This window comes from Siphateles boraxobius, unplaced genomic scaffold, assembly GCF_051911475.1.
Source record: "Siphateles boraxobius isolate OS27281-9 unplaced genomic scaffold, OSU_SipBor_1 33, whole genome shotgun sequence".
Lineage (NCBI taxonomy): Eukaryota > Metazoa > Chordata > Actinopteri > Cypriniformes > Leuciscidae > Siphateles > Siphateles boraxobius.
Genome location: NW_027508953.1, coordinates 1,272,049 through 1,285,605, shown reverse-complemented (window position 1 = coordinate 1,285,605; position 13,557 = coordinate 1,272,049). Strand labels below are relative to the sequence as shown.

General features: G+C 36.5%; 1 protein-coding gene across 1 annotated transcript in view; it reads right to left on the bottom strand.

The window, feature by feature from the left end:
* The window catches only part of rapgef5a (Rap guanine nucleotide exchange factor (GEF) 5a), a 73,120-nt gene that overhangs the window by 48,922 nt on the left and 10,641 nt on the right, over window positions 1–13,557 (bottom strand). The window contains exons 3-8 of the mRNA XM_077194862.1: window positions 13,207–13,313; window positions 11,188–11,309; window positions 9,070–9,232; window positions 4,474–4,555; window positions 2,044–2,092; window positions 1,440–1,516 (exon numbers count right to left, since the gene is read on the bottom strand). Coding sequence (XP_077050977.1) covers window positions 1,440–1,516; window positions 2,044–2,092; window positions 4,474–4,555; window positions 9,070–9,232; window positions 11,188–11,309; window positions 13,207–13,313 — 600 coding nt within the window. The remainder of the gene's footprint in view (window positions 1–1,439; window positions 1,517–2,043; window positions 2,093–4,473; window positions 4,556–9,069; window positions 9,233–11,187; window positions 11,310–13,206; window positions 13,314–13,557) is intronic.

The following is a 13,557-nucleotide window of genomic DNA, read 5'->3' as shown; positions in this document are numbered from 1 at the left end:
AAGCTCTTTCCCGTTTTAGACGCGTTTTGTGTATTTTTCCGCAGCATTCACGCTGAAAACCAATGCTGCCGCTCAGTCTTTTTGCCACTTAGTGGGCGTAACCGCAGTCACACCGGCCAACGGTGACGTCACGCGCATTCCCTCTATACTCAACAACGTTTCTTGAGCAACAAATCATCATATTAGAATGATCTCTGAAGGATCATGTGACACTGAAGACTGGAGTAATGATGCTGAAATCAGCTTTGATCACAGGAATAAATTACATTTGAACATATATTCACATAGAAAACAGTTGTTTTAAAATGTAATATATCACAGTAATAATGTTTTATATGTAATATTGATCAAATAAATGCAGCTATTGTGAACAGTAGAGCACATTGCTATGATTAAGCATGCTGCTTTTATATTCTAACACGTTGCTAGCATGTTTTAGCACATTGCTAGCATGAATTAGCACGTTGCTAACATTTGCTAGCATTATTTCGCCCCTTCGTTTTCCTACACCGCTGTGATGGTTTCATATAATAAACAAAAAATTATTTAAACTCAGAACAATATTACATTTCCATAGCTACTTCACATCAGGGTTTAACTTGAGACAATGCCTGTATGAGAGGTGCAGGTGTGACGGCAGAACCAAAAGTATTGTCAAGTTATGTTTTCCACCGGCTTTATTTTGCACATAAATCGAAAACACCATTATAAAACTGCAAAGTGAAATCTGTAAGGATCCAGTGTTGAATTAGACTCTAGATTCTGACGTCATTCCTGCACCGTCTATATCCCTTATGTACTTTTTACTGATAAAATCTATTACATTATTAATGTAACTGTTCATTTATCTGCCTGTTACTTTTTATTTATGACTCATTGCATGCTGAATCATGTATGATGGTAATGCCTGTTGCATCATTTATGGTAGCATGTTAAACTGGAGCACGCTGCGAGCAATTTCTATGGAATCATAAAAATAATGAAAATTATGTATGTCTAAAGTGATGGTATAAGTAGCCAAAAAAGCCTGTTTATGTATGTATGTATTTATTGTAAAGATTTATATTGGGCAAAACAGCATTTTTAAAGGAATTTAGATACATTTCATACAGATGTGTGTGTGTGTGTGTGTGTTTGTTTGTTTATGTGTGTGTGTGTGTGTGTGTGTGTGTGTGTGTGTGTGTGTGTGTGTGTGTGTGTGTGTGTGTGTGTGTGTGTGTGTGTGTGTGTGTGCAAGCATGTTCGTCTGAGTGAGTGTGTGTGTGCTAGCATGTTCGTCTGAGTGAGTGGTGTGTGTGTGTGTGTGTGTGTGTGTGTGTGTGTGTGTGTGTGTGTGTGTGTGTGTGTGTGTGTGTGCGCGCTAGTATGTTCGTCTGAGTGAGTGAGTGAGTGTGTGTGTGTGTGTGTGTGTGTGTGTGTGTGTGTGTGTGTGTGTTCACCTTGCTTTTGTCTTCAGTGGGTTTCGGGGCTTCTTGTGGAGAAATATCTGACGTCTCTGAGCTTTCGTCTTCTGACACTAGAGTAAGAGCAGCACAAACGTGAAAACACAAATACATTCGCAACGCATTGACCATCTGATCAACTATGCAAATCTTGCTGTAAAATCTTATCAAAAATTACATCAAAGGGTCATATCATGAATAATTGTAAATATTCTGAAATAAAGCAGTTGTTGTACTACAAAAACAGTTTCAGAACTGAATAAAAACTACAAAAACTGCTCGTTTTAAAAATGAAAAACCCATGAATAAACATTAACATCCCCTCAACACACCAACAATGACTTTTTCATGTTCAGCATCCACTGTTACTGAAGCCCAGAGTATCACACACTATATGGACCGACAGCAAATCATTTCATATACAAACTCGTAAGCCAATCATAATACAGGATGATTCATAAGATAGAGCAGGGAAAAAACAGGCATTTTAATTGTAAAGATCAGAGAGACTGAATGGTCATTAAAAACGATTGATTATGGGAGTAAAAAACTTTACAAAGCAGTCAGATACGATCCCTATATGAATATAAAAGCGTCTTACTTGATTTCTTGGCTTTTCTTGCGAGAGCAGCAGCGAGTTCGTTCTGCACCTATAGTAAAAACACACTATTTTTGAATGTAATCCAGTTAAAGCACAAGAGTACAGCGTCTTTACTTTATTCTACATGCAAATGAGCTCATCTTTCACACCCGCAGCGAAAACAGAAAGCAGACGATGAGCCTGTATGAAGATCTCTAGAGCATAGCAAATCCACGGCTGTTAAAAATACAAAAGAATCCCAAAGCAGCGCGACTCAGACAGCAGGGACTCATGGGATAGCGGAGGACAGCTGTGTGGACTCGCCGGCGTTTGGAGACTGATTCAACAATTAAGAGTTAACAGGGAATTGCCTCTATGCTTTATGACACACTTAGGCCTACCAGTTTGATCTTTAAATCACTAATTCACATAGTCTACTACCTGTTTTTATGTGTTTAATGTCTCAGTTGATATAAATATGGTGATTTCATATCTGTATAACTGCTTTAAAAGTTTTCATCCAGACCTTTTCTCTAGAAATCAATGTAGCTTATAAACAGTGTTGGGGGTAACTTATTACAAGTAACTTGAGTTACGTAATCAGATTACTTTTTCAAGTAACTAGTAAAGTAACGCATTACTTTTTCAATTTACAAGAAAATATCTGAGTTACTTTTTCAAATAAGTAACACTAGTCACTTTTTCACATTTATTGACTGACAGCTCTTCTGTCCCCATGTTGAGAGAAATAAAGTGAGGTGTTGTGTGTATTTGCATTGAACATGCATTTACTCATCTCACTTGCACAAAAACATTCAGTATTCCTCAAAATGAATAAAAACAGTCAAATGCAATCTCAGAATTTTGTGCAAAAGTTTTATAATTATCTATGTTAAATTACACAAATATACTTTATGTATTTAATCTCACTTTATTAACCAATGTCTTTGCTGCTGACCTACAATGATCTAATTCAACCATACTAATAAGCAAAAATGACTTTAGATTAGGTTTAGAAATAAGAGTGTTGAACTTCCTTCTCCTGTATCCTATTGTTATTTAATCAAAAACAGCAGCAGCTGAAAGGTTTGTTTGAGCGGCGCCCTCTACTGTACAGTAGTAAATATGCATTTCCTTCAGCCTTAGGCTTATTCATTTAACTTTTGATGTGAAAGGGCCTTAACAATTGGCAAAAATAGATTGTTTTAGCTGTTATTAAAAAACAAACAAACAATCCCATGCAGGTGAGAAAAAGTAACGCAAAAGTAATGTAACGCATTAAGTACTACTACGCAACAAAGTAACGTACTTAGTTACTTTTTTGGGGAGTAACGCAATATTGTAATGCATTACTTTTAAAAGTAACTTTCCCCAACACTGCTTATAAAACACTTAAAAATAAAGATTGCAAAGATTTTTTTGGTGGGTTAAACTATAAGAACTTTTCTTAAAAGAACCATTTTTTCTTAGTGTGAAGAACATTTTAATAATCTAAAGAACCTTTTGTGGACTGGAAATGTTCCACGGATGTTAAAGGATCTTCATTGAACCTTAAGATGCCAATAAAGAACCTTTATTTTAAAAGTGAAAATCTGTTTTAATTTGCAATGTGTTCTGGGAAATGTATTTAATTTACTGACGTACAAAATAATTGAAAACATCTTTGCGTTTCACAATTAGAAAATTTCAAGTTATTCTGAATTTTAAAAAAGAGAGACAAATGTATTATGTGCAAATTATGTCAAACACTTTCACACATTTAAAAATAACATAAAAAAAGTCTTCAAGTAAAAAATAGATAACCTCAGCAAAATAAAAATAGGGAAGAGGAATGAAGAAGTAACTAAAACGAGTGATTTTCCCTATTGACGGTACTTTCCATAATGATAAACAATGTAAAGCACAGTAATTTATTCATTTTTGGAATGTCACAAAAATCAGTAATCAATGAGGAATTTGTATTTGAATATATATTTTTAAATATTATATGTTTTACTTATGTATATTTAAAAATACTTATGTGTATATATATATATATATATATATATATATATATATATATACATATTTTAAGTAAAAAAATATTTAGCTTTATAGAAAAAAAAATCCCTTTAAAAAAAATAAATGTACATTTCATGACTTAAGATTTTTTTTTAATTCCATGATATTTTAAAAATTCCAAAATTGTGATTTCCAGGTAGAAATGCTGGTATCCCTGAATAATGTAAAAAGCCCAACAGCGATGTTGAGCCGTGGCGGGACTATGCTGGTGTTTGTTGGAGAGCGAGCGGTGAGTTAAATGGATGGTTTCTCTGTCCGCTGGTGTCAGATCAGTGACCGTGTGATGGATGAGATTCTTTCAGGCTGGAGTGGATATTTACACACACTAGGGGAATGAAGACACGGAGTCAGGGATCTGGCGCATGGGTCAGCAAACACATGCACGCTTACCGTAGACGTGAGTCTCTCCAAAGCCTTCATCTGGAGAATCTCACTGCAGATATCACGCTTTCTGTCGGGGTCTTCCTCTGGTCTGCAAGAGAACACACACACTTGATAAAACACCTCTGAAGTGACAATACATGGCTGTCTCGTGAGAGCTGACCTCTATGACGGTGATGTTCTGTAAGACAAGAAGCAGATGTCATGTTCAAAACAGGCCCCGTCCCAAATGGTGCACTTGATGTGTGTCCCAGGTTTCAGAAGTGCCCTTGACGCACAACTGTGGCCAGTGTGCACTGATATGGATTCCTACTGACAGGCTAAACGGTGTTATCACACCAGATTGAGGACTTGAAGGAAGACGATGGCAAGGGCATCATTGGAGACATGAATACTAGTGTACTACACTGGAAAAAATTGGTGTAGAAACAGTTTTTACTCAGAAATTGCTAGTAAATTTGCAATACGGCAAGTAACACATTGAAATAAACATGAAATTTTCAAGTAGAACGTATTCTCTTGTAAAACACAATCCAATAATACTTATTAATAAATCCAATATTATTCAATAATATAACAACTTTAAAAATATTTTTTACAGTGTACCTGTGTGAATACTAGTGTACTGTATAGTGTGCAATATAAAGAAGCTTTCCATGATGAATATTATATCGTGCATGTAAATTCAGAGAGTGCATCCTGTTATGTGCTTTTTAATCAATTTTTGTGATAAAATACCTAAATTGTTGGCAATATGATCAAATAATCAATCAGGAAACAGTCGTTTTAAGAAGTGTGGTTGATTTTGCTTAACTCGTCACATTGGAAATGGAAGGTCAAGTTGAGTGCAATGCATTGTGGGATGCAGTAACTTATGCAGTGTGCACTTTCTGGCAAATGTTGTTGTGTGTGTCTATGGTATTCCATCCATGCCAACAGAAAATACACATACTGTGCACAGTTCACATATTGCATACTGAAAAAGAATAGTATGCCAGTTATGGTAGTATGCCATTCCAAGCACACTCAAAGCCCTCTCTACTGCCTCCTGCTGGCGGTGCACTGCATTACACATGATGCTCCAAAACACACATCATCTCGGACTGTGTTTTTGGCATGTGGTATAGGAAGTTTAAAATGCGTGTAAGATCTGTTGGACAAATATTTGGCCCACACTTACACTCTTGTATTTTTTTTGGCGGCTTAGGGTTCTTGAATAATTGAATTAAAGCTCTTGATTCTCCATTATATGTTCTTCAGAACATTTTACTGTTACTGTGTTAATGCATAAGCTATATGGCTCTATGGGGATTTAAAAAAGTACATTTTTAGAGCAGATTGTGTATGCATAACCACAACCTGAGCAGAATGAAGTGAAAACTGCTATAATCTGGGACAAAGCAGTTGTGAAGAGGAAACCTCCAGCACATCCTTCCATATCACGCAGCTAAAACTGGGCCAGTGAGTTAGAGAAGTGGGCCAAAGTGTCCCTCCTTCTCCTCCACTGTCAGTCCATTCATCACGCGACTGACACGCTCATCACATGACGCATCTCTCCTCCTCATCTCTCTTTACCTCCAAGAGTGATTCGTAATGGCCGTGACTTCTATATGAGTCAGGCACGCTTGCACGAGAGTACAATTCTCACACACACACACACACACACACACACACACACACACACACACACACACACACACACACACACACACACACACACACACACACACACACACACACACACACACACGTATGCGAACACAGACATGCACATATACACACTCAAATGCACACAGACAGGCAAATGTAGACATAAACACACACACATAATGTATGCAAATGCAAGCTCATTCAGCCCACAGAACCATTAGTTTCACCAGAGCTGAAGATAAAATTCAAATAACATGCAAATGAGCCGTGCGGCACGAGGTGTGTGTGTGTGTGTGTGTGTGTGTGTGTGGGTGGCTGAAAGAGAGGCAGTATCCAAACAATCTTGGCTCAAAGCCATCCATCCTGTAGCTTCAGGGGTTTTGGATTCTGCTGAAGAGACCAGCACAACACAAATCAACAGAAACCACAATCACATTCACACAAAACCACACAAAAGTCAGACTCATTTCACCATCTTTTTTACATGTTGCATCTTTCGCTCTGGTATAATAAAAGTCATGTGTGCCAAAAACATTACTACAGTGTAAATAACTAAATTGTGTCTACAGAATATTTCCTCCCATGACTAAACCTAACCAGTCAGCTGTTACTGTAAGAATACAGTGGTAAATAAATATTATTGGAGCAAGTTTTACAAGACAATACTATTTCAGTCTTTCCACTTTCTAATTTTTTGTTACAATTATTATTTTCAGTGTCTTTGTAATCAATTGTGAAATGTAATAGCAATATCTCAGTGAAAATTGTTTCTACGCCAATTATTTTTTCAGTGTAACAACCATTCAGAAGTATTTTAGGAAAATGATCTCTTTTATGATCCCTTTTTTGAACGTTTTGAAGCGTCAAAGTGGTAGTTGCGTCGCTGTCAACGGAGGGACAGAAATCTCTCAGATTTCATCAAAACGATCTTTATTTGTGTTCCGAAGATGAACGCAAGTCTTACGGGTTTGGAACGACATGCGGGTGTGTAATTAATGACAGAATTTGTATTTTTGGGTGAACTATCCCTTTAATTCATTAGTCTGATCCAAATTGATTCCTTGAGTGTTATTGATGATTCATTAATGAATCGAACTTCAGTGGTCGTGCTGTTTTGCATGCAGCCAGTGACAGCACAATAAAAAGACATGTTGTCTATTCATTTTTCTTTATCATTATTCTGCAGTATTTTTTCTCATCACGTTCAGTTCAGAATGCAATCTCAGTCAGACCTCGGGCAAGCTAGAATTTCTTCTGCCGTGAGGCTGGAGAGAAACGGCGTGGGGTAATATCAGCAAACATGCAGGAGTTTCTTTTTTTCATTTGATCTCATTTGGTTGGCTATTGCGTGAGGATCTCATTTGTGGTTTAATACACTCTGGGATGAGAAACGAGGGGGCGAAGAGATTCTGTCTGATTGGGGTCGGAGCGCAGCTCTGTGAAGCCGAGCGGGATCGAACAGCTCGCCGTCTGGTGTCACCGAGGCCAAACCGTGTCACTTCCAATTCCGTCAGCGAGGGGAAAAATGCTGCCGTGGACACGGGACGCCATCCCATGTTCACCTTCCTGAAAATGACATCAGCTGTCTGTTCAAATTGAATCTGGCGATATCAACCTCGTCCTTCACTGCTAACCAAACAGCCTGAATCAAATCTCACCGCAGACACACTTGAAGCGATGAAAGCATTAGAGGATGGACACGTCCTCAATCCCATCATCTTTAGCAGAGACATGTTTAAGCCAATCAAAAGCTTTAATCTACACATGGCTTAGTTCAATCGAATTGAGGTTGAGTGAATGACCCAAACGCTGGCCGCGGGTTTGTTCTGATTGGGTCGTGGACTACAGGGAAAAACAATGTTGAACGTGAGCTTATCTCCTTTTAAAAGGGACCCATATCTTTTGTTTTTGAAGTCAAAGGCCTCGAGTCCCGGAGCTAAACTGGGATTTTGAAGGAACAGTTACCATCCACCTGAACCTCTTTAATAAAAGCATCACCGGTGGAAACTCTTTTGTGATAGTAATATACAGAAATACAGTCAAAAGTTTGGGGTCGATAAGATTTTTTGGTGTTTTATTTTTAATGCTCATCAAGGCTTATTTATTACAAAATACAGCAAAAGTAGTAATAATAAGAAATATTGCTCTAGTTTTCAGTGTCACATGATCCTTCAGAAATCATTATAATATGCTGATTTGATGCTCAAGACACATTTATGATTACTATCAATATCAAAACAGCCGTGCTGCTTATTTTTGTGGAAACCCTGATAAATATTTCAGGCATCTTTGATGAATATAAAGTTTAAAAGAGCAGCATTTATTTAAGATAGAATCATTTCTAACATTATAAATGCCACTTTTTATCAATTTGATGCGTCCTTGATGAGTGAGTGTTTTCTACTGTTTTTAAAACTGATAATAAGAAAGGTTTTCCAAAAATAATCTTACTGAGCCCAAACTTTTGATCAGGTTATATAACTTTAACAAAATCAAACAAATGATCAATAACATGATTAGCAAAGATGTTGTCTCTGTACAAAAAATAAATTCCCCTATAAAGCTCATATACATGAGCCTATATACACACACACAAAACAAACACACACATTTTATTTCCCGCTTCCTGAGGAGGATTTGTGGTTAAACAGGATTAACAAGGAAAAACCAAATCAAATGTTCAAGAGAACTATCGGAGATTTCCTGACGCATCCAAATGGAGACTAGTGCACTGCACATTATATACTATTTCTTTAAATAATACATGATCTATCTGAATACTGCACATTTATCCTGGATTTCTGTGTACATATAAAGTTGACATACTGCACACAATATACAGTACATATTGCAAAATGAACATGAGTAGTACAGTAGCATTCTGTACATATTAACTGACTGAGCACATTAACCAAGACAGAGTTAGCATGTCACGTGCATGTTGGTTGTACTTACGGACTGACGACCCTGAACTGGACGTAGGGGACGAGCTGCAGAAGAAGACGGACCCCGTTCTGCCATTCCTCCTCGTTGCGAAACTCACAGCCCTGAGCGTCGCACTCCTCAAACGAGAACTGATAGTACGTGTTTGAGTCTTCAAAGACCAGCCGCTGGTCCACTGAAGGGACGACAGAGAGGGATTTCCAGCATGCAATGCAAACAAATATTTTTTCAATTCGCAAATAAATTATTATTGCAGTACGTTTTATAAGAAAATACCATTTCAATTTTTATACTTCCTAATTTCAAAAGGTTTTTTTTTTATTAATTGTCACATTTACAAGCAATTTCTGTACAAATTTAAAAAGTGAAAATTATTTATGCATCCAATTTTTTTCCACTGTATGCGTCACGCTTCTGTTTAGTTAGTTTAATTTTCACGGACTTTAAGAGTACGTTTACACGACAACGATATGCTTAAAACTGAGAAGTTTTTCCTTTGAGTTTTCCACGTATAGACGACAACCATTGTAAAAATGATCCCCATTCACACGGATCCGCGAAAACGACTGAAAACGCTGTATTCTGCTGCCTGGCCAGTAGATGGCGATGAAACACTATAGACTGAACACGTAATGTGCATGTACATGACGTCATCGTCTTCAGAGATTCACGATTTTGTTGTTTACACGGAGACCATATTCAAACTTGCACTTTGAAACCAGTTTTCAAAAGTTTGCATTTTCCGGTCCCCAAAACACCGTTGTTGTGTAAATTAACAGCCAAAACGCATAAAAAGATTTACTTTCATAGTTAAAAACGGTGTCGTTTGAACAGCCCCTATTGTTATAGTATTAGTTTGTTATTTTCAGTCACATGTGTTCCTTTGTTCAGTTTCCCGCCACTCTTTAGTTGTCATGGAGATTAATTTATCATCTCAGGTGTTTGTCGTTATTTCATAAGTTGCAGCCTTTTCAGTGTTCATTTGTCCGGTCACATCTATGTTAGAGGTTGTGTTATATTTGCCTGTCTGTTTTGATTGCCTTCTAAGTGGATTATTAACGACTTTTTAAACTTGATCTTAATCTTGTTCTTCCTTCAACCATGTGCGAGCGTATGATGTGATGTGTGTGTGGTTGATATAGAGCTGTTCCAAGTTTATAATCCTACAGAATTACAATTTTCCCAGTGGAATTTCTAAAATGATTCCCTAAAAACCCATTAGAAATTCCAGAGGGAACCCACGGTGAATGAGCCTTCTGGGGTGACCTACAAATTTACATCATGGCTGAACAACTCAATTTGCTATCATAGTTGATTCTTCACACTTTACAGTATTAGGGATACCGTATTTCACACAGCGAATATTTCACTCTACTCTGCACTGAATGTCATGTTACAGGAAATTCTATACATTTTTAGAAAGTTTCAGTGGGGTTCTTTATAAAACAGAGTTCTTGACTACATTTTATAGAACACTTTATGCCAAAAAGATTGTGCGGTTTATAAGGAAAATGTCTTAAATGATTGCTTAATCCCATCATTTTTAATAAATAATGTAATTTCAATTTTTTCTACTGATAAATTATGTTTACGAGCTGCTAATTCATAAAATGTAATTAAAAAATTAAATATCACTATGGTGTTGTTCGGTCATTTTTCTTGGACATGATTCGAAAAGGTTAAACAGTCCTGAAAAAGAAAGTCACACCTGAACTGTTCATGGTAAAAAATGGCCGCATTGGAAATGAATGGGAAACGAATTTCATCAAGTGGAAACTTTTGGTACTGCGCTCAAACAAAATCTTACTGGATACTTAGCTCATTTTTTTGAGATATCAACTTGTTTAGATTTATGGCTTTGATTTTCCTTGACGTTTTAAAATAAAACATGTTTTGGATAATATATATTTCATATAAGATAAAAAAAATAGTATTATGCCTTTTTCATGCATTGCATCAAATGATTAATTTAAATATAAGTACATAATAGTTAAAGACACATAATATAAAAGTGGGAACAAAAAACATTACAAAAACACAACAAAATGACTAAATGTTTCACAAAAATTAAAATGAAACCAAATAAAAATCTTAGCGAGCCCTATAATAGTCTATAGTGGTGTGTGTTACCCGAGTGCAGAATCCCCAGTTCCAGAAGCACCTGCCAGACACGGGACGCCATCATCCGGCACTGAACCGACACACACTGTTCCAGGAGCCACTGGACCAGCTCCACTCCAACATAACTCCTCCTGCACACACACACACACACACACACACACACACGTTACTCTCGCTGCTCAAAAGTGTGCGGTCTGGAAGATTGCTTAAATAATTTAATACTTTCATTCAGACACATTAAACTGATCAAAAATGACATTTATAATGTCATAAAAAAATATATTTAAAATAATTGCTGTTATTTTGAATTTTATTTTTTGCTAAAAAGTTTTCACAAAAATATGAAGCAGCAGCACGAACGTTTTCAATATTGATAATAATCACACATTTGTCTTGAGCAAACTTTTGCACGGTAGTGTCCCTTCATTAGCAGAATAAAACACAAAACAGTATTATAAAACGACTCTAAATTCCAATTGGATGAGCAGCATTAAAGCCGGCACACACACACACACACACACACACACTTTTTTAACGCTATACCAGATTCTTAGCATGATTCTTTCATGGAGAAAATCATACTTGATTTATTAAAATGTAAAATAAAAAAATATATATATTTAGGAACCATTTTTCCTAAATAGTCTAAAAACGGATGCACTTGACTAAAAACCTTTTGAAGGGAATCAACACAATAAATACATTTTCTCAGAGGAGTAGAAATATTGCAATCCAATAAAAAATGCTTTGCAATGTTGCATGAGATCCATAAACGGCCTGCAGAAATGCTAAATGAACTTCACTTTGCGGACAAAATATTGCTCATTGGGATTTAATAAATGCAATTATTTTTTGAGTATTGAGTGTTTTGCTTTGTGCGTCCATTTAAATCAACATAAAACAGTATTTGCAACCCATTTTACTTAAATGTAATGTGAAGTACAGTATTTCCAAATGAAAGGCAGGAATTTATTGGATCATGAAAGTGAATGGAGGGGGTTAAAAATGAACAGAAGAAAATGCAAAACAGATTGTGTTAAAATCGCTGCAACACTCTCATTGCATTTGCTTTGATATGATATCCTGCGTAACATTATCACCCTGTCGCTGATTTGCATTTTTAAGTCAAGCTCATTTCCATTGGCTTCATCTAACGCTCAGTGTATTCTTCAAAAGCATGTAAAGCTCCCTGATTCTGTGTGTTTCTGTCACACATTCACACTCCACCTTCTGACGGGACGTTTTTATCCAATCAGAGTGAAGTTTGGACAGCGGCCATCTCAGAGCGATAATGGACATCTGATGATTCAGCCCAACATCCACACACACACACACACACACACACACACAATAACCCTCAAACACTCTTTTACCCTCTTTTACATTGATCCTGCGTTTGATGAACATGATTGTAACGACACACAAGTTATATCACACAAACACATTTCAACTGGTACGCTAAAACGCCAAAGTCATGGATTCAATTCCCAAAGAACATACTGTTCAAAAGTTTAGGATTGTTTAATGTTTTTGAATTTAGTCTCTTCTGCTCCCCAAGGCTGCATTTATTAGATCGAAAATACAGTAAAACTGTAATATTGTGAAATATTATTACAATTACAAATAACTGTTTTCTATGTGAATATGTTGTAAAATGTAATTTATTCCTGTGATCAAAGCTGAATTTTCAGCATCATTACTCCAGTCTTCAGTGTCACATGATCCTTCAGAAATCACTCTAATATGATGATTTGCTGCTCAAGAAACATTTCTGATTATTTTCAGTGTTGAAAACAGTTGTGCTGCTTCATATTTTTGTGGAAACTTTTTTCGTGATGAACAGAAAGTTCAAAACAGCATTTATTTGAAATGAAAAATCTTTTGTTGAATTATAAATGTATTTGTCACTTTTGATAATTTTAACGGGTCATTGTTGAATACAGTTTCTTATGTATACCGATACAATGTAAAGCTTGAATAAATCTTTGAATATGGTGTCTAGAAAATGCACGAATGTAAAAGTGTCACCTGATGATGCGAGCGAGGTGGATCTTGTCTTTTGCTGGATACGGTCCATGAGACAGAAACACATTTCTCAGTGCTCGTCCAGCGCAGGGAAAACTCTGTGAACACGTCTGTCACACAGAGATTTCAGAATATTAGTAAGAGTTGACGCGGTGTAACCTGGATTCTTGTTGCTATAAAATAATCAGAAATATAATGAGATCCACAGGAATGAAAAATGCACGAATAAAACCGATGAACTGAAATCTCAGCTGTTCCTCCTAGACAGCAATAAAAGAGACTCCTGCTTTTTCAGAAGTTTTTCCTGAGAAAATCTCACAAGTGTCTCCTCTAGAGATGCAGAAAACAGTCTCC